The following is a 20,839-nucleotide window of genomic DNA, read 5'->3' as shown; positions in this document are numbered from 1 at the left end:
ATGGCTGGGGTCATCTTTGCTTGTTTTTGCTGTTCTCCTCCAGACCTCACTAAAACCCAGACCCTGGCTACAGCCAGCCTAGCTAGTGCACTTAGCATCAGTTGGTCGTGGCTGAAGACTTTTGAAGTGCTCTCCCTCAGTCCTCATTCGTCTTGAGTGATTACTTCCTACTTCCTCTCCTCCGAAACAGCACCCATATATGGTAATGCTGGGAGAAGCACGGTCTGACTGTGATTCAGTTTCTCTCTCCTTCTATGCTCTTTTCAATGAATGGAAAACTTCTCAACCCACCTGACCCCTTTCCTAAATAAAACACAGCCAAGGAAGCGAAAAAGATGACTGCTAAATAGGCTACAAGTTGCCCTATAACTAACCACAAGACTACCTTTGTGTTGTCTAGAATACAACAACATACATACACAAACTGAAAATACAATCCCCCCCACAAATGTTTATTAAGTCTTCCATGTTCCAAATGTTGTTTAATTGCATAAAACCACCCCTTTTTAAGATAAATCCCTAAAGGTATATTTTACCCACTAGACAGCCTTGCATTACTTACATTTACATTTACGTCATTTAGCAGACGCTCTTATCCAGAATAACTTATTACTTGCTAAATGTGAAAATGTTGGCCGTTGTCCAAACACTAAAAACACAAGGCAACAATAACAGGGCAAATGTAATGAAAAATTATCTCTAACTCCAATGCCTTCAGCCCTGTCTCTGAATAACAGCGCTCTCTGCTCTAAGCTGCTTAGATATGTACCCTGCTTTAGTTTCCCTCTCCACACTGTCCTTTTTAGGCTCATCATCTACCATGGATCGCTTTGTGATGCAACTCTCTCTGGTTGGGTTTGTTACATCAGGATGTAGTGTAGGAACGTGACTGACTCCTCTCCTTTTTGGCCCAGACAAGACAAGCTAGCCCTCAGGAGGTTTTCTGCTGTGTTGTGTTGTGTGTGTGTCTGTGCTCTGTGTCCCAGCTAGCACATTTTGTTCCTTGGAAGTTGTGGAAATGTATGTTTTTGGTTTGACGTTGGTTGTAGGAATGAAGCCACAATTTGAGAAACGCTATGCTGAACTACTGAAATTCCCACAGCAGAATGTTGTTTCTTAATGTTCATGGAACAATTTGAGAACATAACTTTAAATAGAACCATGAAAAAACCTGTAGGAAGCGTTATGCTGAAGTACTGAAATTACCACAGAAGAACGTTGTTTCTATGTTGCAGCTATCCTGCATCATTCCCAGAAAGTTGTGGGAAGATTGTATGCAATATAAGTATAGGACATATGCTTCTCAGAACATTATGCGCTAGCTGGGGGGGGGTGTGTGTACACTAAGTGTGTGTGTACTGTGTTGTGTGTGTGTGTGTGTGTGTGTGTATGCATAGGCCGTGTGGAATGTTGTGTGTCTCAGGGGAGGGGCAGTGCCAGGCTGTCCTTTGAAGTCACACACAGTTCACAGACAGATACAAGATAGAAGGTGAGGGGGGGTGGAAGGACCACCTAGCTAGCACATTTGGTTCCTTGGAAGTTGTGGGAATGTACGTTTTTGGTTTCCCGTTGGTTCTGGGAACGAAGCCATAAGTTTCCTGACCGGTAAAACAGAACATTTTTTAAATGTTCTGAGAACGGAATTGAAAATGTTGCCTGTTCTGGAAACGTCCATTTTTAGGTTGCAGGGAGATTCCGAGAACCTTTTTACTATGGTTCCCTGAAAGTTTTCCTTGGAGGTTTTATTAACGTTCTGAGAACGGAAATTATAGGTTATTTTGAGGTTTTTGAATAACTTCCTTAACTTTCAATAACACTTTTAATAACACTGCTAGCTTAGTTTGGGTTAACTGTTTTGAACTCCAAGCACATAGGACACATGGAAATACATTTTCTTGGACATTAATGCAAACACATTTATTTTTATTATGGCAGGGCGTCAGTGAGATTTGAACCTGATTTTCTGTTCTCTATCCATAGAATTAGTCCACTGCACCACCATTTTAGTCTATTCAAACAGACCCCATTTCAAAGAAAACAAGAACTCATTAAGGTCAGGCGTGGCCAATTAGTGGACGCGGCCAACACACCTGAACACACTTAACAAAATAGAGGATAGAGAGAGTTTTGTTGACGAATGGAATGTTTTTAAATAACATTTTTAGAACGTTCTTAGAACGTTACAAATGTTTTCTTGTGGTTTTTATGGAACGTTTTCTTAATGTTCTGAGAACATGACTTTAAATAGAACCTTGAGGAAACCTGTAAGAATTGTTATGAAGTACTGAAATTCCCACAGAAGAACATTGTTTGTTAACGTTCTCTGAACTATTTGAGAACATTCCCAATGTCAAACCAGTTGGAAAACAGTAATGAAATACCAAGAAAATAACATTATTTTATCAAGTTCCTTTAAATGTGCTGAGAATGTTTCAAATCCAAGCAACTATCCTGCACCATTCCCAGATTGTTGTGGGAAGGTTGAATGCAAAATAACCTTAGGACAACCATGCTCTCACCAAGCTCTAAGAAACATATGGTTCTCAGAACGTTATGCGCTAGCTGGGCAGGATTCCACAGCTTTTAGAAGAACCATAAGATAAATAGAGAGAGGGAGAAAGGGGGAAAGAAGAGGAGAGGATAGAAGAAGAGGGTCTGGATGGGAGAGATGCATAGCAGTGATCTGATCTGGCAGAGGGAAGAGTGCAGGCCACTGGAAAGGACATTTTGTACTGGCATAGGAAGGGTCAGGTTGTGTACCCCTATTCTCCTCTGACCCCCCTTTGCAGTCTGTACGTGTGGGTACACACACACACACACTGTCAGAACATGGCCAAATTAGGAGTGATGAATTGGATGTTGGAGTGAGAGGTTCCCTTTTCAAACAAAACCAAAGTAAAACCTAACTTGTAACCCATACCAACCTCTCATACAAAGCAATAGAAATCCACAAAACACTTCAATGTCTTTTCAACTCAAGCACATTTGACAAAATTACAGTTTATTCTATAGGGCTCTGGCTCATTTTGACTCGGCGCAACCGAACAAGTGGTGACGCCTATTCATAAACATCCTGGCCCTAGGGTGTGCTGTTGTAGTCTGCTCACCACGTCAGTCAGTGGCCATGACATGACACATTAGTATTCACACCATGGAGTAGGTGGAGTGGAGCTCTGCCTTCAGCTAGCAACCAACGCTCATCAACATCTTGCCTCGCAGATGACCTGCCTGGTGTGTTGCCATGGTGACTGCCTGTGGTACCACCCCTCGCCGTCGAACGCTGCAGTGCAGAGAAAAGGGGCAGGGTTAGTGGATTGATACCTCCCATGAATCCTCCAGTGGTTGCATCTGAAGTCAAGGTCACAAGACTGTGGGTGGCAGGCAGCAGTGTGTGTGTGTGTGTGTGTATGTGTACGTGTCAGTGTACATGTCTTTCTTTCTGTGTGTGTGTGTGTGTGTTTTACAATGATGTGTACATGTGTGTGCGCACATCTTTGTGTGTGTGTGTGCGTGTAAAGCACATTGTCTTGTGCCTTGTAATTCCGTTACCAAAAACCCACATATCTTTAAGATATTTTCTAATTTCTCTCCATCATGAGGAGGGAGGATGATGAAAGTTCACAGAAGTAACAAGTAAAGGTAGACCTACCAATTAGGTATATTGTTTTTGTTTATTGATTATTAAGTTATTAAAACTCATAGTTCTGTGACGAAATTACTGCAATTGAAATTGGCTACAATGGGAAATCATAGTAGTCACAAACTACAGTTGGGTCACCTGCTACTGTCCTCCCTTCCACTGGCATACTGTTCAGCTCATAACTGTCTTTCTGTCGTCAAAGCAAGACTGTGAAAACAGTCTGGACAACCCCTCCTTCTCACTTTCGCTCTCTCTCTCTTTCTCTTTGCCGCTCTCTCTCTCTCTCTCTTCTATTTCTCTCCAGTTAATGTCACCTCTCCCGGCTCTTACTGACACCTACCATGACACTTACCACCTACACTCTTAGAAAAAATGGTTCCAAAAGGATTATTTGGCTGTCCCCATAGGACAGGGGTGTCAAACTCATTCCATGGAGGGCCTAATGTCTGCTGGTTTTGTTTTTTCAGACCTAGACAACCAGGGGAGGGAAGTTCCTTACTAATCAGTGACCTTAATTCATCAATCAAGTCCAAGGGAGGAGCAAAAACCTGCAGACACTCGGCCCTCTGTGGAATGAGTTTGACACGTGCCATAGAAGAACCCTTTGTGGTTCCAACTAGAGCCATTTTGGGTTCCATGCATAACCCTCTGTGGAAAGGTAGCACCTTTCTAAGAGTGTACCCTCTTTCCATTTACTGTAACAAGCATCCTCACCCACTGAGCACCGACCCACAACGGACGTCCATGGACTCTGAAAAGTAGGAGAAATTTGGTCAGTCTGCCCTGGCCGGACCAAATCTGAGCCAATCATAGACGTCTGTTTCACAAGTTTGGACAGCACAGTAGAGAACAGTAGAGAACAGTAGAGTACAGTAGAGCACAGTACAGCTGGCCTATCAGCTAGAGCGTTGAGCCAGTAACCGAAAGGTTGCCAGTTCGAATTCCCGAGCCGACAAGGTGAAAAATGTGTTGTTCTGCCCTTGAGTAAGGCAGTTAACCCTCCTCAACAACAGCTCCCCGGATGACCAACGTGTCAGCCCCCTGCACCTCTCCGATTCAGAGGGGTTGGGTTAAAAGCGGAAGTCAGGTTTTGGTTGGACCTTGTGTGCAATTGACGATACAAATAAATGTAATCCTTTACAGAACAGTAAAGTAGAGTACAATATTGTAGACTCTTGAGCACACTAGAGTACAGTATACCGTACTCTATTGTACTGTAATCTACTGTACTGAACATATCTACTTTACTGTACTGTACAGAACTCCACTACTCTACTGTGCTGTACTGTGATGTCCAAACTTGTGAAACATAGATGTCTATGATTTGGTTCAGATTTAGTCTGGTCCGGACCAACCAAATGTGGTCTTGTTTGGGGGCGGATTACAATAACAGCCAGTGTGTACAATAATACCCAAATATGCAAAAGAAGGATATTGCATATCACCATGAAGAGAATTATATTAATATCTGTAATTATGCATTTCTGCATCAAGGATGCAATTATGCATCAGGGACCCATGATGTAATTCCGTTACCGGATGTAAATCCACTTTACCAACTTTAGTTCAATAACCAAAATAAAACAAATTCTACTCAAGGTGTCATGTCATAGCTGACACCGCATTCTTCCTGCAGACATATTTGAATCTTAATTTGGAGCAGATATTTAAGAGTTTTTGGAAAACGTGGTCACATAAAAAACAGAAGGCGATTTAACCGTAATTCTGTTTCCAAACTTTGCATCTGCACAGTTCTTCCAGAAATTGTTTTTGTTACATTTTCTGTGTAAATCGTTCAAAGTAGTCCTTGCCTTATGCATAGAGTTGTATGGTTTGTTAAACTATGAAAATCAATGGTTTTTGTTTGGCAGACATTTTAAAGTGAGAAATCTGAGTCAAAGCGTAATTCCATTACTGTGGAATTGCCCTGTAGCTTCGGCTGCGAGTGTGTATGTCTGTCATGTAGACCTTTCCATTACGTGTAAGGCGATCCACTCCAGTCCAGTGTTGTGGTGGCCGGCTGTGGTATCTGTGTTGATGCTCTCCTCTCCTATGTTGGGACTCCCAGTCGCTTCTCTGCAAACACCTCACCACTGGTCTGAGGGGGAGAGGTGGAGGGGGTGTGTGGAGGGTCTGAGGACAACACACACAGAGACATGCACACACCCCGCTGACCCCAGCCTCGTCAGGTTTCATCCTCACTGGAGTGTGTGTGTGTGTGTGTGTGTGTGTGTGTGCTGGAAGTCGGACGGTGTTGTCTATATTTCTGAGTATGACTATATTTTCTGATAGAGACCCCTCTCTAGATCACCTACTAGGAGGGCAGACTGTTCAATAGGAAGGCTAGGTCCACTTAGGTCTACCTCCTGGCCTCAAGGTATATGACTCTCTTTGGGATGCTAGAATGTGTTTAGATGTGTTTAGATAACGTTCTCCTGTGGGTTTGGAGGAGAAGAGGGAATGTTTATACAGCTTGATTAAGGTCTCGGTGCAGAAATAGCCAGGTCACACAAAGTACCAGTCGATTTGAATTCAATCACTTTTTGACAGCATCCCTTTTCATTTATAGAAAACTTTCCATACATGTTTGCCCGTGGAAGAAGTGGTCAAAAATTGACTTTTTGGACCTGAATTCCAAAACATTCAGGAGATAAAGGTGCTTGAAGTTGACCCATTTTGTATACCCCAACATACCATGAGACATGAATGTCTTTATCACTGGAAAGGATAAATGGTTGAGTTTGATATCATTTAAAAGCTTACAAACAGGGTTGTCAAACTATTTTATACATTTTGAAAACATGTTTTTTAATAAAAAATTATGACTTTTTATTAACCTTTAATGTCAATTATCTAAAAGCTCGTGAACTCAGTTTATTTCCTTCATATTCGCAAATGTTGTAGTTTAAACCCTACTTTACATCATCTGTGGTTTTTGTGTTGAGCCTGCCATCGTTTGAGACACAAAATGCTCTTGAATACAGGGTGGGTGTCATTTCAATCATAGAAATATAAAGCATAGAATGGACATATCCCATCAAACCACAGCAATTTAGCTGGTACACCATTTACATTTTAATTTAATTTAAATTTGAAATTTAAATTTCTACACCGGTCCTCCCACCGTCGAATGTCAACTTAAATGGTCATGTCCATTCTATTATCTATATTTCTATAGGTTTCCTATAGAGGATTGACAGTATAATTTAAAACAACTGATATTCTCTGAGTTGAAATTTAAATTTGATTCCCATTTTAGTACATCTATCAGCCAAAACATGACACCCACCCTGTATTCAAGAGCATGTTTTGTCTCAACCGTTTGGCGGGCACAACACAAAAACCTCAGTTGGTGTAAAATAGGGTCTAAGCTACATATTTTTAGATAATTGACGTTGAAAGCAACACATTTTTACAGGATTTATATATTTTAATTAAATAAATTATAAAATAATTTTACAACCCTGTTTGTAAGCTTTTAAATGATATCAATCTCAATAGTTTATCACTTTCTGTGCACTTCTACAACGGGCAAATATGTATGGAAGGTTTCATTCAAATCAAATGGATTTACCCCAGTGCTACGGGTCGGGTGCTAGGCAGTGGCTCAGTCATTTCTAGGAATCTCTGGTTCTCTGGCTCATGCCTGATCTGTAGTCTGTCATTAAATGGGCGGCAATGAAACTGCTAAATGGTGTACATGCTTACGGATATGGCAACTAATCCAGTGTGCATGACTTTGGCAATCTGCAATCTACATCTGCAATGTACAATTTTTTGAATATTTTGTGCTTTTTTCCTCCAAAATGCATGCAATGAAAACCCTTTCTCGTAGTTATAACTGAAGAAACCTAGTTTGCTCAAATCTATGATGAATTGTGCCCATTGTTCACAATTGACTTTTTCATTTGGAATACTTTAGGGCCACCTGTGTCTACATATAGCTACCTAAATGAATGTGACCCAATTATGTCATGTTAAATAACAACAACAACCACAGCCAGTGCTGTTTTACTGTTACAGTAGGCCTACCTGTAGCTAACATAGTGTGAGAAAAGGCACTTACTGTACACAGTCCCAGCCCTGCCCCAGTTATTTTGAATGGCTGGCATTGTGCGGGAAAATAGACTATCAGTCTATTTGGACCGCTGTGTTGACACAACCCAGGCCCTCATATTTACCCTGTTTGGCTTTTTCATGAAAACCTCACCCTTGGGACACTGGGCCGGACTGACTCGCCATGTGTTCCTGTTGTGGTTATAAACACAGATTTGAAAAATGTGAAAAGGAAGTAGGGGTGGGTGCTTGGGGGTAGTAGGCGGTACCTGCTTACTAGTGTGTTGTGCCTGCGCTCCTAACCTGAACTGGACTAGTCCATTTTCCCTCCACTCCACCCCACTCCAGTTATCACTTCAGGCAGGCCTCGGTAGTACTGAATTTTTTTTATGTATTTTTATTTCACCTTTATTTAACCAGGTAAGCCAGTTGAGAAGAAGTTCTCATTTACAACTGCGACCTGGCCAAGATAAAGCAAAGCAGTGCGATACAAACAACAACACAGAGTTACATATGGAATAAACAAAAACGTACAGTCAATAACACAATAAGCATATCCCAGTTTAGGTCACCAAGCAGTACGAACTCTGAGGATAGATGGGGGGCAAGCAATTCACATATGGTGTGCAGGGCACAACTGGGAGCTGAGGGGGGTCTGTAGCAAGCGGCAACAGTGAGAAACTTATTTCTGGAAAGGTGGATTTTTAGAAGTAGAAGCTCAAACTGTTTGGGCACAGACCTGGATAGTATGATAGAGCTCAGCTGGTAGAGCACGGCGCTTGTAACACCAAGGTAGTGGGTTCGATCCCCGGGACCACCCATACGCAAAAATTTTTTTTTTATGCACGCATGACTGTAAGTCGCTTTGGATAAAAGCGGCTGCTAAATGGCATATTATATTATTATATTATTATTATATCTCTACAGTAGATTGCAACTCCGCCCCCTTTGGCAGTTCTCTCTAGACGGTAAATGTTGTAGTTCGGGATGGACATTTCTGAATTTTTGGTGGCCTTCCTAAGCCAGGATTCAGACACTGCTAGAACATCAGGGTTGGCAGAGTGTGCTAACACAGTGAATAACTAAAACTATTATCACGCTGACTTCTGAGAAGCCCAAAAAGAACACTGTCACATATAGAATGTACAGTTGAAGTCGGAAGTTTACATACACTTAGGTTGGAGTCATTAAAACTTGTTTATCAACCACTCCACAAATGTATTTTTAACAAACTAGAGTTTTGCCAAGTCGGTTAGGACATCTACTTTGTGCATGACACAAGTCATTTTTCCAACAATTGTTTACAGACAGATTATTTCACTTATAATTCACTGTATCACAATTCCAGTGGGTCAGAAGTTTACATACGCTATGTTGACTGTGCCTTTAGACAGCTTGGAAAATTCCAGAAAATGATGTCATGGCTTTAGAAGCTTCTGTTGGGCTAATTGACATAATTTGAGTCAATTGGAGGTGTACCTGTGGATGTATTTCAAGGCCTACCTTCAAACTCAGTGCCTCTTTGCTTGACATCATGGGAAAATCAAAAGAAATCAGCCAAGACCTCAGAAAGAAAATTGTAGACGTCCACAAGTCTGGTTCATCCTTGGGAGCAATTTCCAAACGCCTGAAGGTACCACGTTCATCTGTACAAACAATAGAACGCAAGTATAAATACCATGGGACCACGCAGCCGTCATACCGCTCAGGAAGGAGACGCGTTCTGTCTCCTAGAGATGAACGTACTTTGGTGCGAAAAGTGCAAATCAATCCCAGAACAACGGCAAAGGACCTTGTGAAGATGCTGGAGGAAACAGGTACAAAAGTATCTATATCCACAGTAAAACGAGTCCTATATCGACATAACCTGAAAGGCCGCTCAGCAAGGAAGAAGCCACTGCTCCAAAACCGCCATAAAAAAGACAGACTTCGGTTTGCAACTGCACATGGGGACAAAGATCATACTTTTTGGAGAAATGTCCTCTGGTCTGATTAAACAAAAATAGAACTGTTTGGCCATAATGACCATCGTTATGTTTGGAGGAAAAAGGGGAACACTTGCAAGCCGAAGAACACCATCCCAACCGTGAAGCACGGGGGTGGCAGCATCATGCTGTGGGGGTGCTTTGCTGCAGGAGGGACTGGTGCACTTCACAAAATAGATGGCATCATGAGGAAGGAAAATTATGTGGATATATTGAAGCAACATCTCAAGACATCAGTCAGGAAGTTAAAGCTTGGTCGCAAATGGGTCTTCCAAATGGACAATGACCCCAAGGATACTTCCAAAGTTGTGGCAAAATGGCTGAAGGACAACAAAGTCAAGATATTGGTGTGGCCATCACAAAGCCCTGACCTCAATCCTATTGAAAATGTGTGGGCAGAACTGAAAAAGCGTGTGCGAGCAAGGAGGCCTACGAACCTGACTCAGTTACACCAACTCTGTCAGGAGGAATGGGCCAAAATTCACCCAACTTATTGTGGGAAGCTTGTGGAAGGCTACCCAGAACGTTTGACCCAAGTTAAACAATTTAAAGGCAATGCTACCAAATACTAATTGAGTGTATGTAAACTTCTGACCCACTGGGAATGTGATGAAAGAAATAAAAGCTGAAAGAAATAATTCTCTATTCACTATTATTCTGACATTTCACATTCTTAAAATAAAGTGGTGATCCTAACTGACCTAAGACAGGGACATTTTACTAGGATTAAATGTCAGGAATTGTGAAAAACTGAGTTTAAATGTATTTGGCTAAGGTGTATGACTTCGGCGATGTCATTTACAAAATAGCCTCCAACACTCTACTCAGCAAATTGGATGTAGTCTATCACAGTGCCATCCGTTTTGTCTCCAAAGCCCCATACGCTACCCACCACTGTGACCTGTACGCTCTTGTTGGCTGGTCCTCACTACATGTTCGTCGTCAAACCCACTGGCTCCAGGCCATCTATAAATCACTGCTAGGCAAATCCCCGCCTTATCTTAGCTCATTGGTCACCATAGCAGCACCCACCCGTAGTCTGCGCTCCAGCAGGTATATCTCACTGGTCATTCCCAAAGCCAACACCTCCTTTGGCCGCCATTCCTTCCAGTTCTCTGCTGCCAATGACTGGAACGAATTGCAAAAATCTCTGAAGCTGGAGACTCTTATCTCCCTCACTAACTTTAAGCATCAGTTGTCAGAGCACCTTACCGATCACTGCACCTGTACACAGCCCATCTGAAATTAGCCCACCCAACTACCTCATCCCTATATTGTTATTTATTTTGCTATTTGCACCCCAGTATCTCTATTTGCACATAATCTCTTGCACATCTAGCATTCCAGTGTTAATACTATTGTAATTATTTTGCACTATAGCCTATTTATTGCCTTACCTCCATAACTTGCTACATTTGCACACACTGTATATATATTTTCTGTTGTATTTTTGACTTTGTTTTTTACCCCATATGTAACTCTGTGTTGTTGTTTTTATCGCACTGCTTTGCTTTATCTTGGCCAGGTCGCAGTTGTAAATGAGAACTTGTTCTCAACTGGCTTACCTGGTTAAATAAAGGTTAAATAAAAAAATAAATTAAAAAAATGTAAACTTCCGACTTCAACTGTAGGTCTGTTGCACCTGGCAGAAAAGTGAAGTGTCACTACAGATGAGATGCAGTTCTTAAAGGGACATTACACTTTCAAATCAAAGTCTGTCAGAAGTTTTCAGACCTCTGAAGTATTCTAATGTCAAGATGAAACCACAACTGATGTCGTGGGACGTGGTTTCATCTTGACATCACTCAAGTTTTGAGGTCTGAAAACATATTTATGAGTGAAATGTGCCTTTAAGTTCCAGTACCCTTTGCCATCCAATCTAACTGTCTGTGTCGCTGTGTCAGTGCGGGGATGTCGCCCTGGGAAGATCGTGCAGATGTCAGAGGCTGAGGTGAGGGGCCTCTGCATTAAGTCCAGAGAGATCTTCCTCAGCCAGCCCATCCTGCTGGAACTGGAGGCTCCACTCAAAATCTGTGGTAGGTGGTGATGATGATGACAATGATGATGAATCCCCACTACATCCCCCTCCACTTTTTAACCTCATCACATTGAGTGTGATTATTATAGCACCATGCAATTACATTATTATAGGATATCTATGTCTAGCGCATTGAGTAAATGCTTCTCCAGGGATTATGAAGATCTGTTGGTCTGCGCAGAACCTGTGTATCTCGAACACACATTGTTTCCCTCATGTCCAGTTCTGCACCTGTTATTCATTCATTGCCCTGACTGTTGATGGCTAGGCTATGGTAGTTAAGCATCTCCTTTCTCTCCCCTCCTCCCTCTCTCAGGTGACATCCACGGCCAGTACACAGACCTGCTGCGGCTCTTTGAGTACGGGGGCTTCCCACCAGAGGCCAACTACCTGTTCCTGGGGGACTACGTGGACCGAGGGAAGCAGTCCCTGGAAACCATCTGTCTACTGCTGGCCTACAAGATCAAATACCCCGAGAACTTCTTCCTCCTCAGGGGCAACCACGAGTGTGCCTCCATCAACCGCATCTATGGCTTCTATGATGAGTGTGAGTAGTATGTGTGCTTGCACATGCTCTGCTCACATACACACACATACATTTCAATACATTGCCTCATGCAATTGTTTGTGTTTTATACAAGTAATTGAGCCAAATACCCCACCCCCACACACACACTAATTAATGTTTATTTGGAAAAACAAATGCAGCCATTCAACACAGGCAGCCTCTGTTACAAGAGTAAAGTTGCTGAATTGACAAGATCCCAGATGATGTTATAAAGTGTATTTAAGCTTAATCTCTCTTACTCTTTCTCCAGGTAAGCGCAGATTCAACATAAAGCTGTGGAAGACATTTACTGACTGCTTCAACTGCCTTCCCATCGCTGCCATCGTGGACGAGAAGATCTTCTGTTGCCATGGAGGTACAGTACTGCTGAAGGAGCTGTCACTCAAACTCCCTGTCTCCCGATCATAGCGTTTTGTCTTGCTCAGCAAATTAATATTAAAGTTGATGTAGCAAACCTTTTCTCCTAACTGTCAGTCAAACGAACACCCTATTGAACATCATTATTTTGTGCATTACAATAATTATTACATACTATGTATGCATGTATTCAATATGTATACAATGGAATAACAATGCAAGCAGGCGTTGGACATGAGTCATGACTATGACTAAGTGCAAAAATAGTTAAAGACTCTGTGTAGAGCAGTCTCCTACAACATGCTGGTTCTGGCAGGAGAACTGACCTTGAAAGTGTGTGGAAGTGTGTGGATTTGAAACTGATGTGTTTTGGATGACTGTGACTGAGTGCTGTTGGCTCAGTGTCTCTGTGCTCCTCTGTCTCCTACCAGGCCTCTCTCCAGACCTGCAGTCTATGGAGCAGATCCGTCGCATCATGAGACCCACAGATGTCCCTGACACGGGTAGGTCCACATACACGCACACACAATCTCCTTTCCAACTCTCCAACACTACAAAAACATGTGCTATTTCCTTTAGTGGAGAGTAGAGGTCAGTATTTCCAAAGCAAAATTTGATTAAATTGCCTACAGTAAAGCGTGATCCCAGATTATTGTACTGTACAGTAATTATTTGTTAAAGTTTTTCTGATTCTCTAAACCAGTTGACTGTTGACATTACCATAGATGGGTTATTTAAACATTCTTTCAAAGACTGTTTTTCTGTCCATGATCAACCTATTGTTATTTCAATACAGTAGACCTATCTATAGTTACATCTTAATAAGGTTCTGATACTCATTGAATAATTCACAGAAAACCTGGCGGATCTGGTTCATTTTAAAGAAGTACATTTTGACCAAGCCTAGTATCTGTTCATCAGACCTTTGTAGCACACATCTCCTTATATGGGCGCGATGTGAACCACCGAGGCCATTGTTCACTTCTCAGATCCTGCTATGGTTGTGTGTGTGTGTGCATGTTCCAGGGTTGCTGTGCGACCTGCTGTGGTCGGACCCAGACAAAGACGTTCAGGGTTGGGGGGAGAACGACCGTGGGGTCTCGTTCACGTTTGGGGCTGATGTGGTCAGCAAGTTCCTCAACCGCCACGATCTGGACCTCATCTGCAGAGCCCACCAGGTACAACTGAACTGACCTGTCATTCTGATAGAAAAAAGACACTACCCACTGGGCACAAACTGGTTGAGTCAACATTGTTTCAACGTATTGTGACGTGGAATCTACGTAGAAAATACATTGGATTTGAAAAAAGTAATCAACATAAACTGTTGTTTTGAGGGTAACATTTCAACCACAGGATTATGTAATCATGGTAACCAAATTTTAACATAGACAAACCTTCTATAAAATTTGTTGAATTTGTACCGTTAAAACAATGTCAGATCTTCAATGTTATATCCACCATCTGAAGAAAAAAATCAATAGGCTGGGTCAGCACCTCCTACTGAAGAATTGATATATCTACAGCTACCTTTATATACAGTCTCCCATCCAGGGTTTTAACCATGCCCAGCATAGCTATGATATTTGTCACTGACTATTACCAATATGCTATTGTGAGAGTGATTATTGAGCAATCTCCACTTAAAAACTAAATAGATTTACTGTTGCTATCAAAGTAATTTCAAAGGGTAGATTTAACAGAGCAAATTAAATGTGACCATATTTTATCGCTTTTACCATCAATGATGGCCTATATAGCATTTGCAAAGTCATCAACAGCTATTGTTTGAATTCAACACAGAATTCAACTAAAAATAGACAGTACAATAGGCCTAGGGTTTCAAGCTCTGGTCGATTTCAAATGTAATTATATTTAGTGATATTTAATTGTGTTTGGTTGTCAACGCAACCAACTATCAACATTTAAAGGAGATGTATCTTCTGCTTAGATACTTCCATCTGTGCCACTGAATTCGTCTGGCTTTAATTCCAATTGGTTTGCAAATTAATAATTTATCATTTGGATTCACGTCTCCATCTCAACCAAAAATAAAAGTTAAAGAATGGGATTAAGCCATTTACTCAGGTGGAACTATCCAAGCAATAGATACATCTCCTTTAAATGTTGATATTTGGTTGCGTTGTCAACCAAAGACAATTCAATATGACTTTTGTAATACAGTAAATAGCCTAAAGTTAAGGCTATTTTACAAACGTTTGTAGCATTCAACCTTTAAAATAAGTAACACATCCATGGCCACATTTTGAGGTTACTGTACTATAAACGTCTTCTTACAGTGGGGAAAAAAAGTATTTAGTCAGCCACCAATTGTGCAAGTTCTCCCACTTAAAAAGATGAGAGAGGCCTGTAATTTTCATCATAGGTACACGTCAACTATGACAGACAAAATGAGAATTTTTTTCTCCAGAAAATCACATTGTAGGATTTTTAATGAATTTATTTGCAAATGATGGTGGAAAATAAGTATTTGGTCAATAACAATGGCAATGACACAGGTCAAACGTTTTCTGTAAGTCTTCACAAGGTTTTCACACACTGTTGCTGGTATTTTGGCCCATTCCTCCATGCAGATCTCCTCTAGAGCAGGGGCTGTCGCTGGGCAACACGGACTTTCAACTCCTTCCAAAGATGTTCTATGGGGTTGAGATCTGGAGACTGCCTAGGCCACTCCAGGACCTTGAAATGCTTCTTACGAAGCCAATCCTTCGTTGCCCGGGCGGTGTGTTTGGGATCATTGTCATGCTGAAAGACCCAGCCACGTTTCATCTTCAATGCCCTTGCTGATGAAAGGAGGTTTTCACTCAAAATCTCACGATACATGGCCCCATTCATTCTTTCCTTTACACGGATCAGTCGTCCTGGTCCCTTTGCAGAAAAACAGCCCCAAAGCATGATGTTTCCACCCCCATGCTTCACAGTAGGTATGGTGTTCTTTGGATGCAACTCAGCATTCTTTGTCCTCCAAACACGACAAGTTGAGTTTTTACCAAAAAGTTATATTTTGGTTTCATCTGACCATATGACATTCTCCCAATCCTCTTCTGGATCATCCAAATGCACTCTAGCAAACTTCAGACGGTTCTGGACATGTACTGGCTTAAGCAGGGGGACACGTCTGGCACTGCAGGATTTGAGTCCCTGGTGGCGTAGTGTGTTACTGATGGTAGGCTTTGTTACTTTGGTCCCAGCTCTCTGCAGGTCATTCACTAGGTCCCCCTGTGTGGTTCTGGGATTTTTGCTCACCGTTCTTGTGATCATTTTGACCCCACGGGGTGAGATCTAGCGTGGAGCTCCAGATTGAGGGAGATTATCAGTGGTCTTGTATGTCTTCCATTTCCTAATAATTGCTCCCACAGTTGATTTCTTCAAACCAAGCTGCTTACCTATTGCAGATTCAGTCTTCCCAGCCTGGTGCAGGTCTACAATTTTGTTTCTGGTGTCCTTTGACAGCTCTTTGGTCTTGGCCATAGTGGAGTTTGGAGTGTGACTGTTTGAGGTTGTGGACAGGTGTCTTTTATACTGATAACAAGTTCAAACAGGTGCCATTAATACAGGTAACGAGTGGAGGACAGAGGAGCCTCATAAAGAAGAAGTTACAGGTCTGTGAGAGCCAGAATTGTTGCTTGTTTGTAGGTGACCAAATACTTATTTTCCACCATAATTTGCAAATAAATTCATAAAAGATCCTACAATGTGATTTTCTGGATTTCTTTTTCTCAATTTGTCTGTCATAGTTGACGTGTACCTATGATGCAAATTACAGGCCTCTCTCATCTTTTTAAGTGGGAGAACTTGCACAATTGGTGGCTGACTAAATACTTTTTTCCCCCACTGTATGTCATCATAAAAAGCGTGCATGTTCAAGATAGCATACATAGGTTATTGCAGGTCTGTAGAGATCTTCACAATTGCTGTAATAGTCTGCGCAGAATCTTGAACGGCATTGATTACTTGCACCATGTACTTTTAATGTAATCTCAACTGCAATCCAGGTCATTTGGTTCTGCTATTAGATGAAGTACAGTGATGACACATTAATCTGTTATCAAATGGTTGAAAGCACAATGAAATACATTTGGTTGACAACTGAACCAAAAATCTGACACAGTTTTCCCATTGGAATTTGGTTGTGCTTTTTAGATGGTTTGAAGCATAGTGATAACACACTGCAAATGTAACTAACATTTGGCTGTCTTTTTGAGTGGGTGAATATAGGTTGTAAACTCATTGATCAACATCTCAACCAAATATGCCCAATTATCCACGTTAAAATGACGTGTGCCCAGTGGGTAGCCTATAGTTTAGTCTAGTCTAGGTTCTAGACTAAGGAAGTTCATAAATTTCATAATGTACTACATTCATGGCCAGTGACCCTTGCCCTTCCTCTTCTACCTTTCCTGTGTCTCTCCAATGGTCTATCTTTCCCATAAAGGAAAGGAAAGGGGGATATCTAGTCAGTTGTACAACTGAATGCATTCAACTGAAATGTGTCTTCCGCGTTTAACCCAACCGCTCTGAATCAGAGAGGTGTGGAGGGCTGCCTTAATCGACATCCACGGCGCCCGGGGAACAGTGGGTTAACTGCCTTGCTCAGGGGCAGAACGACAGATTTTAACTTGTCATCTCAGGGATTCGATCCAGCAACCTTTCGGTTACTGGCCCAACGCTCCTACCCGCCAGGCTCATAAACCACTCCTTAAAAAAATAAGTTTACTACATTCACTCTTAGATAAAGCACTCATACACTGACATGCACACAGACAACAGCACATGAAAAGTATTATACACCTCACTTGCTGTTGCAATACTACAACTTAGTCAATGTATTTTCCAGGGCTATCTTGACTGTGATATTGCAGGTCCACTGATGTGCTGACTGTGTGTATGCCTCCCCCAGGTGGTGGAGGATGGCTATGAGTTCTTTGCCAAGCGGCAGCTGGTGACTCTGTTCTCAGCTCCTAATTACTGTGGAGAGTTTGACAATGCCGGCGGCATGATGAGTGTTGACGAGACCCTAATGTGCTCCTTCCAGGTAACAGCAGTGTCATTGGCACCTCTGACAACAGATGTTTTCTGTCTGTATGGAGTATGATTGATGTGGATGTAATCAGAGACACTGACTGAGAACATTCTCATAAGTCCCTAAAATGTATCATTCCACACAGTGAAGTTTGTACACTGTTTAAGCAATACGCCTCTTGTCCATTCTATATTGTGATTATATCACTACTATCACCGGGATACACCTGGGGCCGAACAACAACCCTTAGGTGTGATATAATCACAAATACTGTTTAGTCTCTTATTGTCCCTATTGGTTTTAATGATTCACCAAACATCTTAAAGAAGAAATTGGTACAATTATACAGGTGGTATATGCCTTTGATTGGGATTTAGATGTACGGCCTAATGGTCCATGTATATGTCCTTGTCCACTATCACTGTGCAGATCCTGAAGCCGTCTGAGAAGAAGGCCAAGTACCAGTACGGAGGGATGAACTCCGGCCGACCCGTCACCCCGCCCCGCACAGCCGTCCCACCAAAGAAACGGTGAACGAGGGAACGTGGAAGAGAGAGAGAGGAGGGAGATGGCGGGACGTCGTGGATGAGTGACGGTCCCTCATCAGCTTTCCACAAGAGAAACACATCAGAGCAAGAAGTAGATAAAACCCAAAGCAAACTTTTTGTTTTAATTCCCCCCTCTCTGAACTGTTCTGTCGCGCACCACTCTCCTGCCAAAGGCTTTTTTAGCATCTGTGTAACCAACCACACCCGTTTTTTAAAAGTAGTGTTAAAATGAAACAATAAGAACACAAGGTGGTCATTCTGTTTGCATAGCAGAGTGTTTTTTTCTTCTTGCTTTTTCGGCTTATGACAGAATGACAGGCTACTAGCTCCAGTTGACCATTTCACTCCTCCCCACCTGTCCAGTAAGAACATGTGTTAATGACGACTGCTGGGTTTTCAATAAATAAAATGGTGAATAAACCTTTTTTAGATGGTCAGTTTTTTTTATTGATAGATGGTGCCTTCTATGCAGAAACAAAAATAGAACACCTACTCCATTAATTCTTGTTTTTTGTTTGTTTTGATGTTCACCCAAGTATTGAACAAAGACATGAAAACCCCAAAATATAAAAACAATCCATTTTAATGTCACCATATCAAAACTATTCCAACAGCAGCAACTCAAATTCCTCAACACAGAATAACTACGCAAATGCATGTATATACATAGCGATGATTCCCTTCGCTGTAGTAGCACGTGTTAAATGTTTCTGTTGTACAATCATACAGGATGATCCTGACTAATCAAATCCCTGCTCACAGCCACAACCTAACAAACTGATTGGCATGATTGTGGACAAACTGATTGGCATGATTGTGGACAAACTGATTGGCATGATTGTGGTTCCATAAAACAAAGCTGAATTGTATGTATTAAACACTGTACAGTAACATGTACAGTTGAAGTCGGAAGTTTACATACACCTTAGCCAAATACATTTAAACTCAGTTTTTCACAATTCCTGACATTTAATCCTAGTAAAAAGTCCCTGTCTTAGGTCAGTTAGGATCACCACTTTATTTTAAGAATGTGAAATGTCAGAATAATAGTAGAGAGAATTATTTCTTTCAGCTTTTATTTCTTTCATCACATTCCCAGTGGGTCAGAAGTTTACATACACTCAATTAGTATTTGGTAGCATTGCCTTTAAATTGTTTAACTTGGGTCAAACGTTTCGGGTAGCCTTCCACAAGAATATTGGCCCATTCCTCCTGACAGAGCTGGTGTAACTGAGTCAGGTTCGTCGGCCTCCTTGCTCGCACATGCTTTTTCAGTTCTGCCCACACATTTTCTATAGGATTGAGGTCAGGGTTTTGTGACGGCCAAACCAATATCTTGACTTTGTTGTCCTTAAGCCATTTTGCCACAACTTTGGAAGCATGCTTGGGGTCATTGTCCATTTGGAAGACCCATTTGCGACCAAGCTTTAACTTCCTGACTGATGTCTTGAGATTTTGCTTCAATATATCAACATTATTTTTCTTCCTCACGATGCCATCTATTTTGTGAAGTGCACCAGTCCTCCTGCAGCAAAGCACCCCCATAGCATGATGCTGCCACCCCCGTGTTTCACAGTTGGGATGGTGTTCTTCAGCTTGCAAGCATTCCCCTTTTTCCTCCAAACGTAACAATGGTCATTATGGCCAAACAGTTATATTCTTGTTTCATCAGACCAAAAAGTACGATCTTTGTCCCCATGTGCAGTTGCAAACCGTAGTCTGGCTTTTTTAATGGCGGTTTTGGAGCAGCGGCTTCTTCCTTGCTGAGCGGCCTTTCAGGTTATGTCGATATAGGACTCGTTTTACTCTGGATATAGATACTTTTGTACCTGTTTCCTCCAGCATCTTCACAAGGTCCTTTGCTGTTGTTCTGGGATTGATTTGCACTTTTCGCACCAAAGTACGTTCATCTCTAGGAGACAGAACGCGTCTCCTTCCTGAGCGGTATGACGGCTGTGTGGTCCGATGGTGTTTATACTTGCGTTCTATTGTTTGTACAGATGAACGTGGTACCTTGAGGCGTTTGGAAATTGATCCCAAGGATGAATCAGACTTGTGGAGGTCTACACATTTTTTTCTGAGGTCTTGGCTTATTTCTTTTGATTTTCCCATGATGTCAAGCAAAGAGGCACTGAGTTTGAAGGTAGGCCTTGAAATACATCCACAGGTACACCTCCAATTGACTCAAATGATGTCAATCAGCCTATCAGAAGCTTCTTAAGCCATGACATCATTTTCTGGAATTTTCCAAGCTGTTTAAAGGCACAGTCAACTTAGTGAACGTAAACTTCTGACCCACTGGAATTGTGATACAGTGAATTGTAAGTTAAATAATCTGTCTGTAAACAATTGTTGGAAAAATTACTTGTGTCATGCACAAAGTAGATGTCCTAACCGACTTGCCAAAACTATAATTTGTTAACAAGAAATTTGTGGAGTGGTTGAAAAACAAGTTTTAATGACTCCAACCTAATTGTATGTAAACTTCCGACTTCAATTGTATGTAACAGGCGGCATTTATATTCCCGACTCCTCCTCCTCATAACCAGGGTTTCAAAACCATGTTAAGGCTTATTGCCTAAAGTACTTTTACAACAGCTATT

General features: G+C 41.7%; 1 protein-coding gene across 1 annotated transcript in view; it reads left to right on the top strand.

Moving 5' to 3' along the window:
- LOC121554298 (serine/threonine-protein phosphatase PP1-beta catalytic subunit) overlaps nt 1-18,661 on the top strand; it is a 29,003-nt gene extending 10,342 nt beyond the window's left edge. Inside the window, exons 2-8 of the mRNA XM_041867794.2 lie at nt 11,586-11,717; nt 12,036-12,266; nt 12,538-12,642; nt 13,076-13,147; nt 13,671-13,822; nt 17,566-17,700; nt 18,118-18,661. Coding sequence (XP_041723728.1) covers nt 11,586-11,717; nt 12,036-12,266; nt 12,538-12,642; nt 13,076-13,147; nt 13,671-13,822; nt 17,566-17,700; nt 18,118-18,222 — 932 coding nt within the window. The 3' untranslated portion in view covers nt 18,223-18,661. The remainder of the gene's footprint in view (nt 1-11,585; nt 11,718-12,035; nt 12,267-12,537; nt 12,643-13,075; nt 13,148-13,670; nt 13,823-17,565; nt 17,701-18,117) is intronic.
- Nucleotides 18,662-20,839: the final 2,178 nt, after the last annotated feature.

The sequence above is a fragment of the Coregonus clupeaformis genome, chromosome 39 (genome assembly GCF_020615455.1).
Source record: "Coregonus clupeaformis isolate EN_2021a chromosome 39, ASM2061545v1, whole genome shotgun sequence".
Taxonomy (NCBI): Eukaryota; Metazoa; Chordata; class Actinopteri; order Salmoniformes; family Salmonidae; genus Coregonus; species Coregonus clupeaformis.
The sequence above is the reverse complement of the archived record's forward strand: the minus strand, read 5'-3'. Positions and strand labels throughout refer to the sequence as shown.